Source organism: Lissotriton helveticus, chromosome 7 (genome assembly GCF_964261635.1).
Source record: "Lissotriton helveticus chromosome 7, aLisHel1.1, whole genome shotgun sequence".
Lineage (NCBI taxonomy): Eukaryota > Metazoa > Chordata > Amphibia > Caudata > Salamandridae > Lissotriton > Lissotriton helveticus.
The window spans coordinates 1698772853-1698791150 of NC_136068.1; the positions used below are offsets into that span (position 1 = coordinate 1698772853).

An 18298-nucleotide genomic window follows, 5' to 3' on the forward strand; every position below is an offset into this window, starting at 1 on the left:
GAATGTTCTTTTTTCAGAAATACTGGCTTCTGTGCTTAAATGGCACCAGTCACTGTCCCTACTGGAGACGATACAGATGCAAGTCAAGAAGTCAAGGCTAGAGCTAATAAGATGCCAATTTTTTATTTGATTTGAACTGAATGTTTGTGTAGTTCTATGCCCAGATCCCTGAATTCACTGTTTGCACAGATAAATCATGAGATTGCTCTCAGGAAATGTCCAAGATCTAAGAGAGCTCCTATATTTTCCCTAAACTGGTAGGATGTGATTCGGCTGTGGTGAGCGATGTCACATCCTTATACATTTTTCTTCATCAGGACCTTCAAAATTAATTTGAATCCATTTGTTTCAAAATAGGTCACCTAGCAATATAATTAGGATGGGAAATATTCAGGTGTCGATTATTTCCTGGTGGGATATCCTATAAAACCTTGAAATTCTGTGTCAGAAAATGCAAGCAAATCTTACAAAGACAGTACTGAGAAAAAAATTATCAAATGCACTTTGCAGACATTTACTGACCAAGTACAAATATAAGATTGTATTCACCTACGCTTGACTACAAGTTATATCCTGGACACTTATTAGACCCCGATTTTTGGGCTGCTGTATTTTTCTACATTGATTTGCTGTACTTATGACTTGACTAGCGGCCGGCCGGGGTGGTTGTAGGCCCATGCTTGTATTTACTTGAAGTAACAATAAAGGCTCTCAAAAAAAAAAAAAAGACAAAAAAAAAGATTGTATTCACCTATTATCTGCAGGAGAGAATGTTTTCTGCCTACATGCACCCCCCTTTCTTTCTTTAGTATTTTTGTAATATTTGTCAGTATCTTTTTAGATGCAGCCGAAAATCCTATTTAGTAAAGGGTAGGATAACATTGTTCATTTCCCTTTTTATTTTTACATTGGGTTTACTTACGACAGAATGAGGCGGTTCTCCATGATGAAATAGTTGCCCCGGCAGCTTGGCATGCCGCCGCATAGGCCTGAAGACTCTTACAAAGAATATCTCCATTTCCACTTCCAGCCACAGAACACAAATCATAAGTGCAGTGATTGTAGTATTCTGTGGGACTGACTTTGGCGTGGCAGTTTTTGAAAGGTCCAGCAGTGTTGGTGATCATACCACAGGAATCAGTGCTCTTGTAGGGTGCTATCTTGGTTGCATCACAAACTGGACACTGACCCACGCAGTCATCTGTGCACTTGGCTCCAGCAATCGTCACTTTCCATGCAATGCCAAAGTCCTTCACATTCGTGGTAATCTGTTTATTAGGCAGCTGGAACTCATCTTTGTTATTCCCATTAAAGTTGCCACAGAGGCCTCCCAGTTTTCCCTTGTAGGTGCTCGGGACGCTGATCATCACATAATAGACAGTGTCGTAAAGTACAGTAAGACCAAAATCAGTCTGAAGAACAATATTTATGCCCTCCTGGTTGATCCATATTGTGCCGTCATTAAGGGTCAGTGGTAAATTGTTAATTTCTCCATCAACCTGTCAATAAAAAAACAGATATGGGAAAATAGTTGCAAAGACTGCACTCAATTGTTTCTGCATATAAATCCTTTTCACATCAGGTAACTTTTTGGCTCTGTGGTGTAGGATCTATGTGATGACTAGCAAAGTGTTGGTCAGGACTGTACACCATCTAACTACTCTTCTATATTTTGAGGGGGTCGCAATGGTAGATCGATCGAACCATTGGCAGTTTAACTTCTCCTGGCCGGGGTCTCTGAGGGTTTGGACATAAACTGTGCAAAGGTCTTGAGTTTGTTCCACCATTCAGGGTGGTAAACCACCTAACAGTTGAAATTGATTGGTCCACCACTGTGTCTGGCGGAAGTGCCCCCTTGAACTACTTCCATTTTGTGAAAGTTGAGAATGGTGTCCCTAACATATTAGCTCATAATACTCTGCATAGACTGGTAGATAGGAAATGACAGTGTAACTCCAATTTTTGAGACACTGTTAGTTCACCAAAATGGTACTTTCCGATACAGACATAACCATTTGGATGGTGGATCTCTACCCTGACCGAACACTTTAAAAATACAGGGCCGTATTTATTAGAACCTTGCGCCGCCGGTGCGCCACTTTTAAAATGGGAAAAAGTGACGCACCGGCGGCGCAAGGCCTTCATAAATAAGGCCCTCAGTCTTTTAACCACTGCCTTAGTTGAAGATTTAAGTCTCTGAATTGAGCAGACATGTAATTTGATTAACACACTTTACAATTTCTCCCTATTTGCCTGCCGGGGTGCTATGTAATTGCTATCTTGTCCTCATGAGCTTCCGGGTTCATAACTTTGCTAGTGATTTGCTTTAAGGCTGAACAGATAGATCTATGGACTGGGTTTTCATCACCCATTGCTCCTGTTCATAAAGTCAGCGCCAATAGGCTATATGGTAAAATGGAGGTAAAAAAGAGGCTAAGATTTTAGGAGAAATTAATTTTCAAAGTGAAGATAATCTTTCTTGAAATACACTCCCTCTTGCCAGGGAACATTCAAAGAATATGACAACATTGTTACAGGAAAGCAACCTTTTCTTTTTACCTATATTTACGATCTCATATGTGAAATTTTTGCTGTTAAATTTTCATATATGGTGTACTGAAGCATTGTGCTCATGAACACAACAATGAATGCCAGGTAGGTCAAGCTACTTGCCTTGTTGTTGAAATTTACCATCTTTGATCACCACTACTTGTAGTTATTGCTTTGTACAGTAGTGGTCTACTCAAGGTATGCCTCACCGCTTCCTCAAATGAAAGGTACCTTACAGACACAAGTAGATGCAATTTTGGACTCACCTTGACTTTCCACTTCATCCCTCTTTCGATGATGATAGTATACCCATCCACAGACACGGCCACCATCCTTGTAACTGCCACATTGCCATTTCCGTAGCTTTCATTCTCTGCCACGACTGAGAATGTCCGCAAACGTGAGTCATCTTCAATAACTTTGGTCAGTGTGTATGTGCAGGTGCCTTGGAAGTCGAAGGACAGGCCATCAAATGAAATGTAGTGAGGATCTCCAGATGCAACACATTTCCCAAATCCAATTGGCTGACATCTCTGGATGCCATTCACCACCTTGCATTCTTCATTGGCACCACAGGAAACTTTCTTGCACTCTACAGCTCCGTTGTCACCGCATGTGCAGCGCTCTTTGCACAGATCACCTGGATAGAACTCTTGCCCCCTCTTGTAGTACCTTTCATTGTACACACACCCACATTGTGCAACAGGGACACATTTGTCTCCACTCAAGATGAAGCCATTGTTACAAAAGCATCCTTCTGTGCATGGTGCATTACAGCCTGTTGGTGGGGATAGACCCGAGCAGGTGGCAGGGCATCCATTTCCACATACTTCATAGTGCATATTCATGGGGCAAGAAGGACCTAGTAGACAAAAAAACGCCATCTTGTAAGTACATTGAGAAAAGGTAAGTAGGCAACGAAAATTAATATCTTGTATGTAGTCAAAAGTGTTGTTATTGCATTAACCCCTTCCGTGCTCCCGTCGGCCAACGGCCGTCGCGAGCACTACCTAGTGCTGCGCACGTCCGTTGGCCGATGCGCCACGCCCACTCTTGCTAACCGCCGCTGCTGGAATTTGCACCGCGGTTAAGCGTTTAGAAAACAGTAATGACATGTAAGCACATTGAGAAAAAAATAATATTTTGTAAGTACACTATGAAGAAATAAAAGCATGTAAATACATTGAGAAAAAAATAATACCACATAAGTACTTCGAAGGAAGAAACAGTAATACTATGTTTAATGTAAATTTATAGAGATTACTACGTTTTTTTCTGGCAATAAAAAATATGTTGTTGGCACTTTCTGTAAAAGTAATAAATTTCAAGTGCAATGCAAGAAAAGTAATATCATGCAAGGACATCAAGGAGGAGTCATATAATGTTGTAAATAATTTTAAGAAAATGATAATGTAAGTTCCTTTGAGAGAAATAGTTAGTGTTTAGTAAGCATAATTATTATGTAGTAACTATCCTGATTTAAAGTAATAGTCTTTGTTAGGTATGTTAAGAAATGGTTGTTATATGTTATCAGTACATTGAGAAAAATGAATGACCTAATTTAAGTACAGGGAGAAACAGTAATGCTATAAGCGCACTGAAAAGGTAAACATGCAATATAAGCATATTTGATTTAAATTTGATTATCTTGATTATCATTTGGTTATGCAGGATGACCACCATAATTTGGCGTTGCTCCTGGCCTTCCAAATCCAGGGCTCTACTATACCAGTTAGAGGTGGGTACATTCTGAGGTCCATATTTATTAATGAGTTGCCTCGCCCTTGTGCAGCGCAGTGGACCGCAAGGGCAATAGCTATTAACTTATATTTATCAAGCGACACAAGGCCACAAGCCCTGCATGACTTGATAAATCTAGAGTAATGCAACGCAGCGCAAATCACTCCGGAGTGTTACTCTGCCCCAGGAAGGCATTCCATGGGTGGAGTGTGGTGTATTCCCAGATTTACCAAGATTATAAACCTGGGAATGCATCAGAATGCTACGCCTCTCCTGATGAGGCATAACGAGGAGACATATCTTAATTTCTCCTTGAGTTTTTGCATCTGTAGCACACATAGAAGAAGAAAATTGCCTTAGATTCCCCCTTTCTGCACAAAAACAATCCTATTTACTACGCAGGTGGTGCAAGGGTGCCTGCATTGGCGCTAGACAGCCAAAAGTGTGCCTGTGCATGGAAAAGACAGGAATGCACTGTGTAATGTTAAAAATGGCACGTTTCTGCCGTTTTCCTATCGTGCAGCCAGCAAGGCTACTACTTGCTGTGCTGCGATATTGCGTGATAAATGTGCTTGAGTTTCTTTTAGAGAAACTTCAAGTGGAAACCCTTAACCTGTTGACCTGTCGTCAAAAACCTAAAAAGATTTCCCTACCCACGATCACCATGTGAAATACCACCCCAGCAGCTGCAAGTGAAGGCTGTAGAGAACCCCGACAAAATGTGTTTTCTTTCTTCTGTATGTCTGTTTAGAAATATCAGAGTGTTGCTTTCTAGTTGTTACAGACACCGCATCAGTGTACTTAAGTGTCTTTGAATTTTTTATAAATAGATTACAGATTTTATAGGTTAGGACTGATAAAGACTTCACAATGCTTGTAAAGCCTTAAAGAAAATATAGAATGCTTTTTGACCAATAAAATCACCGGAAATTGATCTGTTTTCTATTTTTGGAAAGCATATAAACATTGTTAATCTACTGTCTTCGTATGCTAGCAAAGTTGCAAATGCTTTACCCAAAAACCCCAGTGAATTACTCTTTGGGCATTAGAGAAGAGGACTCATCTCACTGACCAACATTATTGCATGATAACCTAAACACATTTCGTAAATCTTTCCCTATTTCAAGATATGGCAGTCTTAAAATGGTTCCTAAACAACTGTTGTGGTGGGTACACCATATTGTCCCGGGAATGTGTTTGAATGTTTCTTTTGTCCCCTTGGCGTTTGCTTTTGTAATTTGTTCACCTGTAATGTTCTCATGTATCAGTTCTGTTCCTATTGTAAAGCGCTCTGACACCTTCGGGTAAAGTCCGCACTACATAAAAACGCATAAATAAATAAATAAATAAATAAATTGGTTTAGTTTCCAGCTTTTCCTGAAGGAACTGATGCAGTGTCAATTAGTTCCGTTTAGTTTACTTTTAGGTGTGCAGAAAGTGCAAAGTTTATGAGTTTCTACGCAACAATGTAGTTCAGGGAGAACCGGATCCATGCCAGATTTGTTTAGGCTAACCAGTGGCTCTGTATAATTTGTATTTCTTTTCACTCTGTACATTTATTTATTGTATCTATTGTGAAATTATTTCATGGATCTAACCTTTCTGGTCCAACATCCCTTTCTGCTATTTAGCTAACTTTATCAAGGGTGACAAGTACGAATTTCTATCAAATCCACTCCTAAACAATCAGGTCTCCAGGAGACTTTGAAAGATGACCTGAGGTCTGGTCGCGCAGATCTGAATCAAGGGGTTGGTTTTCCAGGAGGTTGGAGCCTTGAGAACAGTTTTGAAACGTCAGCCAAAGATCTAATGAGGAACATCATGTCAGCCGTCAATTTGAATGTCCTTCAACAGTATGGGATTCAATCTCACATTCATTTAAAGATGATGACTGATGCTTTAAGTATCATTAACTACTAGACTGTTAACAGGGCAACTAAGCGGGGACACAGTAGGGTAGGTGCATGGATTTCCCCAAAATTATGCGAAATAAGTTTTGCTGATAATCTGTATGAAAAATGTATCTGAGGGTATATTTTGCATGTTAAAGTGACTCATTCAAAAATGTCTCTCGACTGTTGCAGACATCATTTTTACAGATCCCTCAAGACATCTTATTGTCACACCAGTTTCTGAGGGCAAAAATGATGCAAACCAGCGTAACCACCCAAGTAGAAAAAATATGTGAAATTGAATAACCTGTAATAAGAATTATGTAACATTATGTTTCTATAATAATCTAGTTTGCTAGAGATATGGTCACTCATGAATTTTAAAACCAGCATTTGGAGGAGGAAATACTGTTAATCGGAACATGAAAAATTAATGTAGGACTTACTGCAGAATGAGGGCGTTCTCCACTCTTGTATCTGAATGCCAAGGGCTTGGCATGCAGTAACATAGGCAGTGATGGCATTGCAAGATGCTGAGAAGTGCCCCTTGTACTGACAAGCATCAAAGAGACAGTTGCTGAAGAATGGTGTTGGGTCAATAGTATTGTAGCATTTACTGAATGGCCCGTTGACCTTGTTGACTACCCCACAATATTGGCCACTCTTGTATTTTTCTTTCTCAGCATCAGTGCACAGCGGGCAGCTCCCAGTGCATTCAGGTGTGCACCCAGGTACATCTCTAATCTTCCAACTGTCAGCAAACTGAGCAACAGTGGTTGCTTTGACCCCGTTCTTCATGGTAAGATCATCACTGCTAACTTTGTTGTCGTTTCCACAAAGGCCACCGACTGCATTGGCATATGTGCTGGGCAGAGTGACCGTGACATGGCTGTTCCAGTCGAATGTAACTGTAACATCAAAGTCGGTCTTGATGATTCCACTTCCACCACTGATGTAAGCGATGATTCTGTTAGTTTGGAAGTATAATGGTAGTGCTGTGAGAAGGCCATCCACCTAAAGGAATAAGGAAAAAAAGAGAAGACAAGGTCTCTTTCCTCATTCGCTTGCTCACTGGTAGTCACAACACAATACACCACGCCACACACCCAACAAATAAAACCTGTTTAGAATACAAGGATTGCAGTGGTTTCGAGAGTAGCTTCGGTCAATAGAGAGATGATGTCTGAACCACTTAGGTGATGGTGTGAAAAGCAAATCCATGCAAGCTGATGTCCCACCCAAAGATACTGAAAGGTCACTACAATGATGATTCTGCCTTTCAGCGCCGGGAAACCCTTGCGGGTAGCTGTCGCACTTTATAAATTCAACAAATAAATAAATAAATAAAATAAATAAATTCAGCATTTAATCAAATAATACACAGTCTGATCTGCCATTTGATCAAGGTTCATATAGCATCTTAATGTTTATGTTATCAGTGCTATTGCTTCAACTACGGGTGATTCTTACGTATCTATTTGTGTGCCCTAAATTAGGGCGGAACAGGTGGGTGGTATTATATGTAAATGCAAAATTGAATACGTAATACTTGGACATTCGTTAAAAAAAATAACCTTCATCCTTTTTTTTGTGTGATTTGTGGTTTCAAGTGTGATGTGAGAGCATGCCAAAACTTTTCCCTTGATAGACATTAATCCCATGCGCTCTATCTTCATACTGCATGAAGGTATTTCGATATTCAGCACAGCTTAGAATGGTACGTCTATATTTAGATGAAATTGTCTCACATAGTGTTGAAAGATACGAAAGGTGATGCCACATTTGGGTACAGTGAACCCTAGTCCATTTTCATTTTCGGGAAATTTTAAAATAAAATATGCATTGTACCTAAAATTCCTTTTGGGGTAAATCTAGTGGAATTACAAAGTATAGGTCTGAAGATATACTTGTCAAGCCTAATGGAATTTGTGGTATCAAAATGGTTTGATCTGTGGTATTAATATCCATTGTGTTAGTAGCATTGGGTTCCTTCTGTTTTTGTTGTGCTGTTACCTTAGAAAATGTTGCTGCATAATTGTCAGTTGAAAGGTATTATAGGAATAGGTCAATTAGCCTCCACTTTGTACAACCTCTACCACTCCCATGTCTACTGTGCTCTTTCCATTGCTTCGCACTGCTTCCTGTCACACATTTGTGCTTCTTATCCTTCTGTTACCAAAGTAATTTCCATAACCACCCTGCTCTCCTTCGCAATCGCAGAGCCCCACTTAACATTTTACTGTTATTTAATGATTAAGCCCCACCTCCTCACTTGTCATTTTGTATGGAGATAGGGTTGAGTTGAAGGTTGCAGCTTCTGTGCCGCTGGAAATGTCACATGCCTAAAGTCCTTTGTCCAATCATTGGATTTTAAAAGACATATCTGCCTGATTTAGATCTTGGCAGATTGGTTACTCTCTCACAACGGTGATGGATATCCAGTCTGCTGAAATATAAATTCCATAGGTTATAAAGGAATTTATATTTCTGTGGGCGGGATATCTGTCACCGGTATGACTTTGTAACCCATCTGCCAAGATCTAAATCATGCCTAGATATCCACAAAGGTTTCACATACATTGGTGGGATCTCCAAAGATAGGAGAATGTGATTGAAAAGGAATAAAGGTGTTCCTCCTGGCAAGGGGATAAGCAGTTAAGAGTCCTTGGTAATATTTGATACTCACATTATGAAGATATTTAGTTTTTTAAACTATTGCTTGAACTGTCTAATTCTAAAATAATATATTTTGCACATGCCTGACTTTGAGCTGTGTACATTTTTGTACTGTTTCACCAGTATAGTGTTGACTAATACCAAAAATAGTATTAGCGTTGACAGTTCCTTAGGTAACCATTGACTGATATAGTTCTATACCTACCAGGATCTGGCGAGGGAATTCTTTGCTGAGGGTTATGGTTATGCCGTAGGCCTCCAGTGTCACCACTTTGGTGTATGAAACTGTCTTGCTTCCTCGGTTGTCATTCTGAACTGTGACTGTAAATGCAGTGAGAGAGGGATCCTTGGAGACAAGGCCAACCAGTTGATAGACGCAGGTGCCCATGAAATCGAATCTATGTCCATCAAAGGTGGTGTAGTGAGGATCTCCAGTCCCGGTGCAGGTGGAGTAGCTGACTGGGAAACAGTCTTGAACTCCATTGACCACCATGCATTTTTCGCTGTCTTTGCATTTGGTATTCTTGCAGACAACCATGCCAAGAGTTGAGTCGCACTTACAGCGCACTTCGCAGGTGTTACCAGACCAGAATTCCTCATTGGGTTTGTAGTAGAGGCCATTTGAAGTGCAGCCACAGCTTCCCACAGGGACACATTTGTCGACACTAAGGACATAGCCATCATTACATTGGCAGGTCTCCACGCAGGGTCTTGTGCAGGTGGCAGGGGCAGTTCTGTCAGAGCAGCTAGCTGGACAGGCATTCCCACAGGCCTCATAGTGACTGTTCTCACCACAGGGAAGTGCTGGAAGAGACAGATAATGTATGTTAATTCACAATCATGAAAAGATCACAATAATGGAAGATAAACAGAAGCTCCAGATCTTCTTTAGAGAAGACCCCTAGATAACAGAAAAGGCAGCAGCAGAATACCTGTGGCCTATGATTCTTATACATAAAATGGCAGTGCAATAATTTCCTAAGGTTTGACAATACAGTCATGCCCATAAAACATTACTGAATGAAACTGAATTGAATTGAATTGACTAAAGGATACAGAAATTCTATGTGCACTGTAATGAGGGCTCTTACATTAAAGTTCTACACAAATTACCGGAACTTCCTGGTGTGAACTGCCATGCAGTCGTGGTAAGGTGGTTTACATACACTGTTTTCTTTTAGAGCTGAGAGAATTGGGAAGGAAAAGATCATTGTTGAATCTTAGTCCTCTTGATGAGTAAAGTAACCTTTGAGTATTGGTTGTCTGCCCAAAACGGTATAGAACCTTTAGTACTAGCGTGTGCAATAATACCCCAAGTTTTCTGAGGATAAATCCTCCGGATCAAATCTGGAAGACTTTGTCCCTGGAAAAAAGGCCTGCAATTACAAGTTATGAAAATATTGTATTTTGAGCAATAATCCTCTACTAATTAAACTCTAGATAGAGATTCATGACCATATGTAGAAATCCTTTTTGTGATTGGAAACAGTCTGATTCACAGAATTGGGCCATTTTCTAACAGCAAAAAGGTTTCTATATATCTACTAATCATAAATTGTGTTTTTGTAACATGTTACCAAATCGCAATTTGTATTTGCTATTCAGTATTTGGAAGGAGATTGTTCAGGGTGTCCCTTCCAAATACAGAATCGCAGTTATATGTATGAATGTTTTGCGGACGAATTATGGTCGCTAAACATTCATTTTTTACCAACACTTCAGAGGTGGTGGTAAGCATTCGCAAATGGTAAGGGGGTCCCCTAGAAGAGTAGGTGCTAGTCCCATGGACCACTGCCTACTCTTAAAAATGGAACTGAAGTCGTATTTTCTTATTTTAAACGTGATTCGTTTTTTTTAAGGAAAACTGGCTGCATAAAAAAAAACGATTGCTTTACTAAAATAAAATGAAAAATCACAGGTATGGTGGTCTGCTGACCTCAGCAGGCCACCATCCCTTTGATGGCAACCATTCCTACTGGTTTGCATCTTGCACCTAACTCATCAATATTCATGAGGTAGGTTTATTTGCAAATGTATTAGGAATGGCTATTTTAAGAAATCTTTATTTTGTACATTGGGAAGTCGCAATTCCTATTTTCTGTACATATGGTCCCAGATTTATGCAAATCAGGGTTGGTCCTGCTCTAATAGGAACAATCCAGCCAGTATTGCCAGGCTGACACCATTCTCTGTGTTACTTTAATGTAACGGGCATGCCCATATGTTGAACCTGGCCCTCTCTGTGCAGGGTCACCTCCAAACCTTTTGCCTTCATGGTTCCATTTTCCTTTGCTGAATTTGTTTTTGGTGGGCTTAGGACTCTGTGCACTTTAGCAGCGCTAACAAGTGCTAATGTGCTCCCTTCCCTAAACATGGTTGAATTGGCATTTACCTAATTGACTTATTTAATTTACTTATAAGTCAATTGTAGAGTGGTGTACCATATACCAATTTCCTGTAATTTAAATGCTACCATTAGGTGTACAGTGCTGCTCCAACAAACGATGGACCGAGTGCTGAATGAATCAAAGATTCACCCCAAGTCAAGAGATCTGGCTTAAATCAATTGTTTTTTGCTCACTACGCCACCCCAGTTTGGACCCAGCCACATGCAACTCAGTCTTGAATATGCACCTCATGGGAACAGTCCAGCCCAAACTGCCAAGATGGGTCCTCCCTGGACGGGAAACAAGCATTCTGGGACCGGTTTTGGGGTTACACCTCTCATCAGCCAGGTGCAGCACCATTAGGCCTACAGCACATATTGTGCCACCCACACTGAAAGCCCTCAAAAATATGTCCCAGGCCTGCCATTTCAGCCTGAAAGCAGTGTCTTACTGCCATGTTGTCTTGTCATTTAAACCCCCTTGCCAATCCTTAAACTCCCCTTTTGTTACATATGTCACCCCTAAGGCAGGCCCTAGTTAGCCCATTTGGCAGGGTGCTGTGTAATTAAACAGTTGAACATGTACTTTTAAGTTTTCATTGTTTGCTACTGTGAGGCCTACTCCTTCCACAGAATAACATTGAGGATTTTTTAGTACATTTAGTAAGCTGTAATTCCTAATTGAGAGGAAGTAGGTAGCTCATGTTTCATACCTATATAATTATAATTATAAATTCTCTTTAATGGTAAAGTCTGCTTTTTTAAGTACAGTTCTGAAAATGCCACTTTTAGAAAGTTGGCATTTTCCAGCCCTGCAGCCTGTCTTGGGTCACATTACAGGGTGTAGCTGACAGTTAAACTTTTTGAATTCCTCCCAGACAGACACATAATGGAGGTATAAGGTGTGGCTCAATAGGCCACCTGCTTGCAGGATGGGAAGGGCGGACCTCAGCACAGTGCCACTTACTCCTTAATAGCCAGTTCTCTGCCTTGACACAAAGGGCCCACTGACCCTGTATTATCACTGCAGCCAAGGCAGGGAAGTCAGGACATTCCACTTCAGAGAACCTTTCCAGCAGCTTTTCCAACCTTCCAGAAGAAGGGCATCCGAGTATAAAAATAGGACCTTTAGACCCACTCTTCAGTTATCTGCTGGACCTTCGGTAGGTTTCTCAGAAGACCGCCGACTGCTGTGACCTGCTGTGCACACTGACAGACTGCTGCTGTACCTAGAAGAACTGCTTTGCTGCCTAGGAGCCTGCCCTAAAACCTCAATGGCGAGACCTGCTGTTGAGCCCTGCATCTACACCTGCACCTAGGACTGCCAGAAGTGACTGCAAGGGCTAGTTTACTGGCTTCCTGTTCAGAACAACAGGGACAGGCCAGCCAGGTTCACAACATTCCTGGACCCTTGGTTTTGTTGCTAAAGGTGTCCTGATCGTCAATTTCCGAAATTGAGAACTTAAAAAAAATTTGGCCCAAAAATGCTCTGAGAACCAGAAGAAGATCGGGATCAACCTGCAAGCCTATCGGCCCAAGGTGTATTGCTGGTCGGATTGATTTGCGGCTTCTCCCACTGCGTTCTTCTCCGCAGCAGCAAATCTGTTTCAGCAGTCCTTCCCCAAAGGGGTATCCGACCTTGTAGAACTATCTTCAGCCACAGCCTTCTACCTCGTCCTTCTGGAATTTTTCTCCTTCCATTTCAGTGACTGTGTCTGAATGTAGAAATCTTCCTTGTGGCTTCGCCGCACGGCAATCTGATGAAGATGCTCCATCCCCGGACATCTCCGGCAACCGTGCCCTGCTAAACTTTAGCTTCCGAGACATTTTTATTCAGAATTTTTTCTAAGTCCGAAATCAAACACCGACTGGGCCCAATTCACTTCTTGTATCCGAATCGCGCTTTATTGCGGTCGACCTGAACTTTCGACTTTGACCCAAATCTCACGCAACTAAATGCCCACCGGTAGCGATTTGATCTTTTATGTGATATTTTGCACCTTAAACTTTAAAAAATTCATAACTCTTACTGATTGGAGTTTTGTCATTCTGGTGTCAAACTATTTACTAAAATGTACTCTATATTCTTCTAAATTGGTTAGTTTTTTTTTATTGTGTTACATGTAAAAAAATGAGCTAAATACAGAAAGCCCAACTCTGAAAAAATAGATCTGAAATTCAGTATTGGAAGCACTGTGAAAACATTATTGAATATTTGGGTCATTCCAAAGTAAAATTAAAGATGAGGACGATGGGCTCATAAGAAAGAAGAATCTATTAGGCAGGCAAGAGTGAATGTTTATAACTGAGAATAAACTTACCACTGAAAATAGAAAAAGAGAAGTACAATATTTAAAAAATGAGAGTCCGGAATGTCATTTTATAACCATAGAAACAAATGCCCACACAACACAAATTGCTTTTTTCCAAACTAAGGGCTTGAGTGTACAGCGATCTCCTATGACGATATACTAGCTTTTTTATTATATCACCATTTTAATAGCACATTAAATAGGCTTTTTTAATGAGATGAAGTTTTATATGTTTTTGTGGGTTCGCTTTGAAGTGCTTCAGATAGAATTCATAAGCCAGTTGATTAAGATGTATTTTATTATCTATGCAATTATGCAGTAGATGACCATAGACTTTTCAAAAAAGTGAACTGAGATTACTTAGAGAGCTGGTTTGTGACATTTACCAACAATATGTCCCTAGTTGCTTTCTTAATATATCATGGAGAAGCACTCTAACCATGGTTACAAATACATAGGACCTTTTATTCAAATCCAGCCCTAAAGTTTCATATCTAACAAAGGATTGAGTTACTTACGACATCCAGCGGGGGTTCTCCAGTCGTAGATTTTAACCCCTTCCTTCCTGCAGGTGGCTGCATAGACACTGAGGGCTTGGCACAAGAATTGCTTGGCACCTCCATTGATGCAGACGTCATAGAGGCAGCTATCAAAGAAATTATCCGGGTTGAACTTGCTGTGGCACTCTCGGAAAGCGCCATTAGCGGTTTTGCTGATGATGCCGCAGAATTGCTCGCTTCCATACAGTGCCCTCTTGCTCTCATCACAGGTCGGGCATACCCCTTTACAGACATGGAAACAGAAGGGGTCTCGGTCTTGAACCTGCCAGCTCTTGGCCCAGTCTACGATAGATGTGACTTTGGTACCATCAGGAGTCTGCATATCATCCCCAGCGTTCTGGTTGAAGTTTCCACAGAGACCACAAGTGGCTCCATAGTAGCTGCTTGGAATGGTTATTATTAAATGCCAGTTCCACTCATAGGACACCTGGAGCCCGAAATCGGTCTGCAGAAGGGCCACGGCCCCACTTTGAACCACTTGAATCTGCCCATCGTTCAGTGTAACCGGCAGACTGGTGACTTCATCGTTGATCTAGAAACAGAAGACAAAATTAGTTACTCCACCTGCTCGACACATCTACTTGCCCTCTGCATAGTTACCATGGCATGGATATGTCTCTGAAATGGTACTGTTTTAACCTTGTCTCCCCTCTCGGCATGCTGCAGCTCTTTCACAGCGCGGAGATACCCCTTGGGGGTGATTCGGGCACTTTATAAATTAATCAAATATCACATCATGAAGATGTTGAGCAGCATCATCAAGCAACTCCTTGTCAAACCACCAGGAAATATTCCTACATCCACCTCTTTCCTTCCTATCCTCTCTCATCTTTTCCTTTACTGTTATGACCTTCACTGAACGCCCACAACAATCTCCTTCCCCTCTGCACCATAAAACCCTACTTTTTATGTTCCTTCTTGCCCTCTCTTTCTTCTTTTGTATGATCTGTAAAACTTACAAGGTTTACAGTGCTCTCTTAATTTGTAATGATGTTTGCATTAATTAGTATGTATATACAGGGGAACGTTTCATAAAAGTCACTTTTATATTTGTATGCTGCACACCTCTCCTTTTTATTAATTGTAATTCATGTCTATAAGTCTGTACACTAAAGGTGCATATTGGGTGATCCATAGAAATCACCATGCATTTGGTATGCTGGATGGTTATGGAAAGGCATGCACAACTAGGGCCTAAATCCTATTGTGTGTACACTATATTGCATAGCTAAGACCAATAAAGATTATCTTTGTCGGTTAGGAAAATGTTTTGATACAACCATCATCTTGTCAAAAACATTCTTTAGGGATCTGGTCCTATTTCTCTTTATGTACAATTATTTATGAATCACTCCAGAATTAGGAGAGAAACAAGCGAAATTGGAGCATTTATTTTTCATTTTTACATTAAACAACAAACGTTTGGTGTAATTGCTCTATTTTGACTTTGTGGGTCTAATTTCTATTGCCTGTCCTCAACCAATCCTTCAACACTAGACAGATTGTCTCTGTAACTCTAGTGACCCCTGATAGGGCAACAGTCCTCCATGTCTGCAAACCCTGAGCCTGTGTTCATCTCCCTCAATAGCTCTTGGCCAGGATCTCTTTATCCAATTGCTCTTATCTCTGCACCAACGGTTCTTCATGCATGATCATTCTGCAGGAGCCGGGACTCACATCCTAATCCTTCTGCCATCTTCACCACACTGACATCTTAAAGGCTAGTTCCCTGCTACCTTATAAGCCTCAGCCTAAACTGTTGATATCTTAGCAGACCTACCTTAGCAGACCTAGAGCTTATACCTATTTAGAATCCAGGCCCAGATTTATCATTCTTTCCTGCAGTTCAACACAGCAAGCCACCTACATCCACTGGGTGGAAAGAAAAGTGCAGGAATGCGCCATATTTATTATAATACGAAGCACTCCTGTCCTTTCCTACAGCTTGTGCACTTTTTGTTATCCAGCTTTAACGCAGTACCCTTGCGTCATTGTCCAAGAATGTCTGCGCTGTAGCCAGGATTGTGTTTTTGCAGGAAGGGACACCTTCTCACTTAGGTTTTGCAACACCCTTGCGCCCCCTTCCGTGGCGCAAGGAAGACTCAAAGCCTTGATAAATCTGGCCCTTAATATAGACTTGCTTCTTGTATGTAAAACAAATACAAATTTGACATTTGATGAAAGCCAATCTTTGGGCTTGCAATATTCTCTTCTACTCCTAACAATTCCATCAGTAGTCGATCATTACACCATACGTAAATAATCTAATTTTAAAGTACTTGGAATGTGAATCAATCAGAGTACCCATAAAGCATCAAGGTTTAAACAGAACTAGGGAACTTCTAAAAAATTACATTTGTGGCTTGATTTCCAGTTCCTTCTAATTGACAAAGTAGCTTGGGATAGTTTGGAATGTGGGTGGCAGAATGACATTATTTCCAGTATTATTGTTGGTCCAGTATTAATTTAGTGCAGGTGTCCAAGCATCATAAAAATGTTGTTTTATTAACATTCTCAGTCAGGATTCTTGCTTTAAGTAGTGATCTTTTTGGCTTCAATGGCAGTAAATAAATGGACACAATCAGATTACCTGTTCCTGTTTTAACCAAAGTGAATGCCACAAAAGACAAATTACAAAAGTATTTTTTGTTGCTTTTCGACTATTACTGTCAGATTACTCACCCTTATCTTTCCAATTTCACCCTTGTAGATGGATATCTTGTAGCCGTACACATAGATGTTAACCAATCGCACATAGGAAACCACTTGGTTCCCTCGGTTGTCGTTCTTCTCATCAATGACGAAGGGGACGAGCGTAGGGTCGGTGCCGCAGTACTTAGAAATGGTGTAGGAACATGTGCCCTGGAAGTCATAGTTGTACCCATCATAGGTATGGTAGTGAGGATCTCCCCATCCCCAGCAGGTGCCTGAATAGTCTGGCACGCACACAGGGTTTCCATCCTTGATCTTACAGGTCTCCTTTGTTCGGCATTTCATAGATTTGCAAGGGTCTGAAACATGGCATAACATGTAGATTTTAGAATTTAGTACGTTTATTTTGGCAGTTTTAACACTCTGGCAAGAAAGATGGTATTTGAACATTAGCTATCATTCTCGCTAACCAGGTCAGACGTTTATTGATCAAAAAGATTGAACTACTATTATGCTTATAGACTTATTGTATTGACATTTGAAAAGTCCAGTGATTGAATATTCTCATTGTACACACTCAATTCGCCCTCTAACAACCTCCCCACGTCTATCCAAACATAAGAAAGCTTGCAAGAGCCATAATTGCACAAAAGATATAGAAAAAGCTATTAATATCTGTTCTCAGTAAGTTTTTCATGAATGTTGGCTTAAGCCGATGATATTTGCTCACAGCACCTCAAGAAATTATCTAATACTTCAATTCTTCCTGCACTGTTCCATTAACATCATTCATACAGGACAGTATTTGTGCCACAGGAGCAGTAATGGCCCAGCTAACAATTGACAAAAGAGCAGGAGTAACACCAATCATTCGTGCTGAAAGAATGTAAACCCATCATGACTATAATGCCAAAAGAACTAAGGTCTAACACTGTTATTGAAGGCATACTAATCATGCCAGAAAATATGTCCATCAGATGTACAGCACCAGTGAATTCCATCAAAATGATAATAGCAGGTATTATGCTCACCTGAATTTTTCTTCCACATAAATTAATATTAAAATCACAGTTCCAATTATGTTTTTCTGAGGTAGAGCTCTCATAAAAACACCACTCTCATTTCCTTTTCCACTCGAGCTAATTTGAAGTAGAACTACTTTGGGATCTATGCCGGACATCAATACAGTGCTGTCTAGATTACAAATCCAGATTGGCTTAGTAAACTCATTTGACTTGGAGTACCATTTCATCTGCCTGTCAGACTTGCTCTGCAACTTCATACCCTCAACACATGTCTGTGAAACTTAGCTTGAACATCTCTACTTCCTCCAGCAGGATACTCCTACCAGCTGCAGCGATTCCAGTTCTATGGACCTCTCCCTGCACTTACTTGTGCTGTACCTCATCTATAGGGAATCGACTATCTGCTAAGTCTTGATGTAGATTCTTCAAAGATTAATCAAGAGCGAGTCTTCCACTTCTCCTTGCAGATCCTCTGGTGCATGTCTGTAATAATTTCTGTAGAGTG

At 40.6% G+C, this 18298-nt stretch overlaps 1 protein-coding gene across 1 annotated transcript in view; it reads right to left on the reverse strand.

The window, feature by feature from the left end:
* LOC144770672 (IgGFc-binding protein-like) overlaps positions 1-18298 on the reverse strand; it is an 82713-nt gene that overhangs the window by 16473 nt on the left and 47942 nt on the right. The window contains exons 11-16 of the mRNA XM_078655388.1: positions 16799-17127; positions 14075-14648; positions 9064-9662; positions 6629-7196; positions 2817-3412; positions 923-1499 (exon numbers count right to left, since the gene is read on the reverse strand). Of these exons, the coding sequence (XP_078511514.1) occupies positions 923-1499; positions 2817-3412; positions 6629-7196; positions 9064-9662; positions 14075-14648; positions 16799-17127 (3243 nt within the window). The remainder of the gene's footprint in view (positions 1-922; positions 1500-2816; positions 3413-6628; positions 7197-9063; positions 9663-14074; positions 14649-16798; positions 17128-18298) is intronic.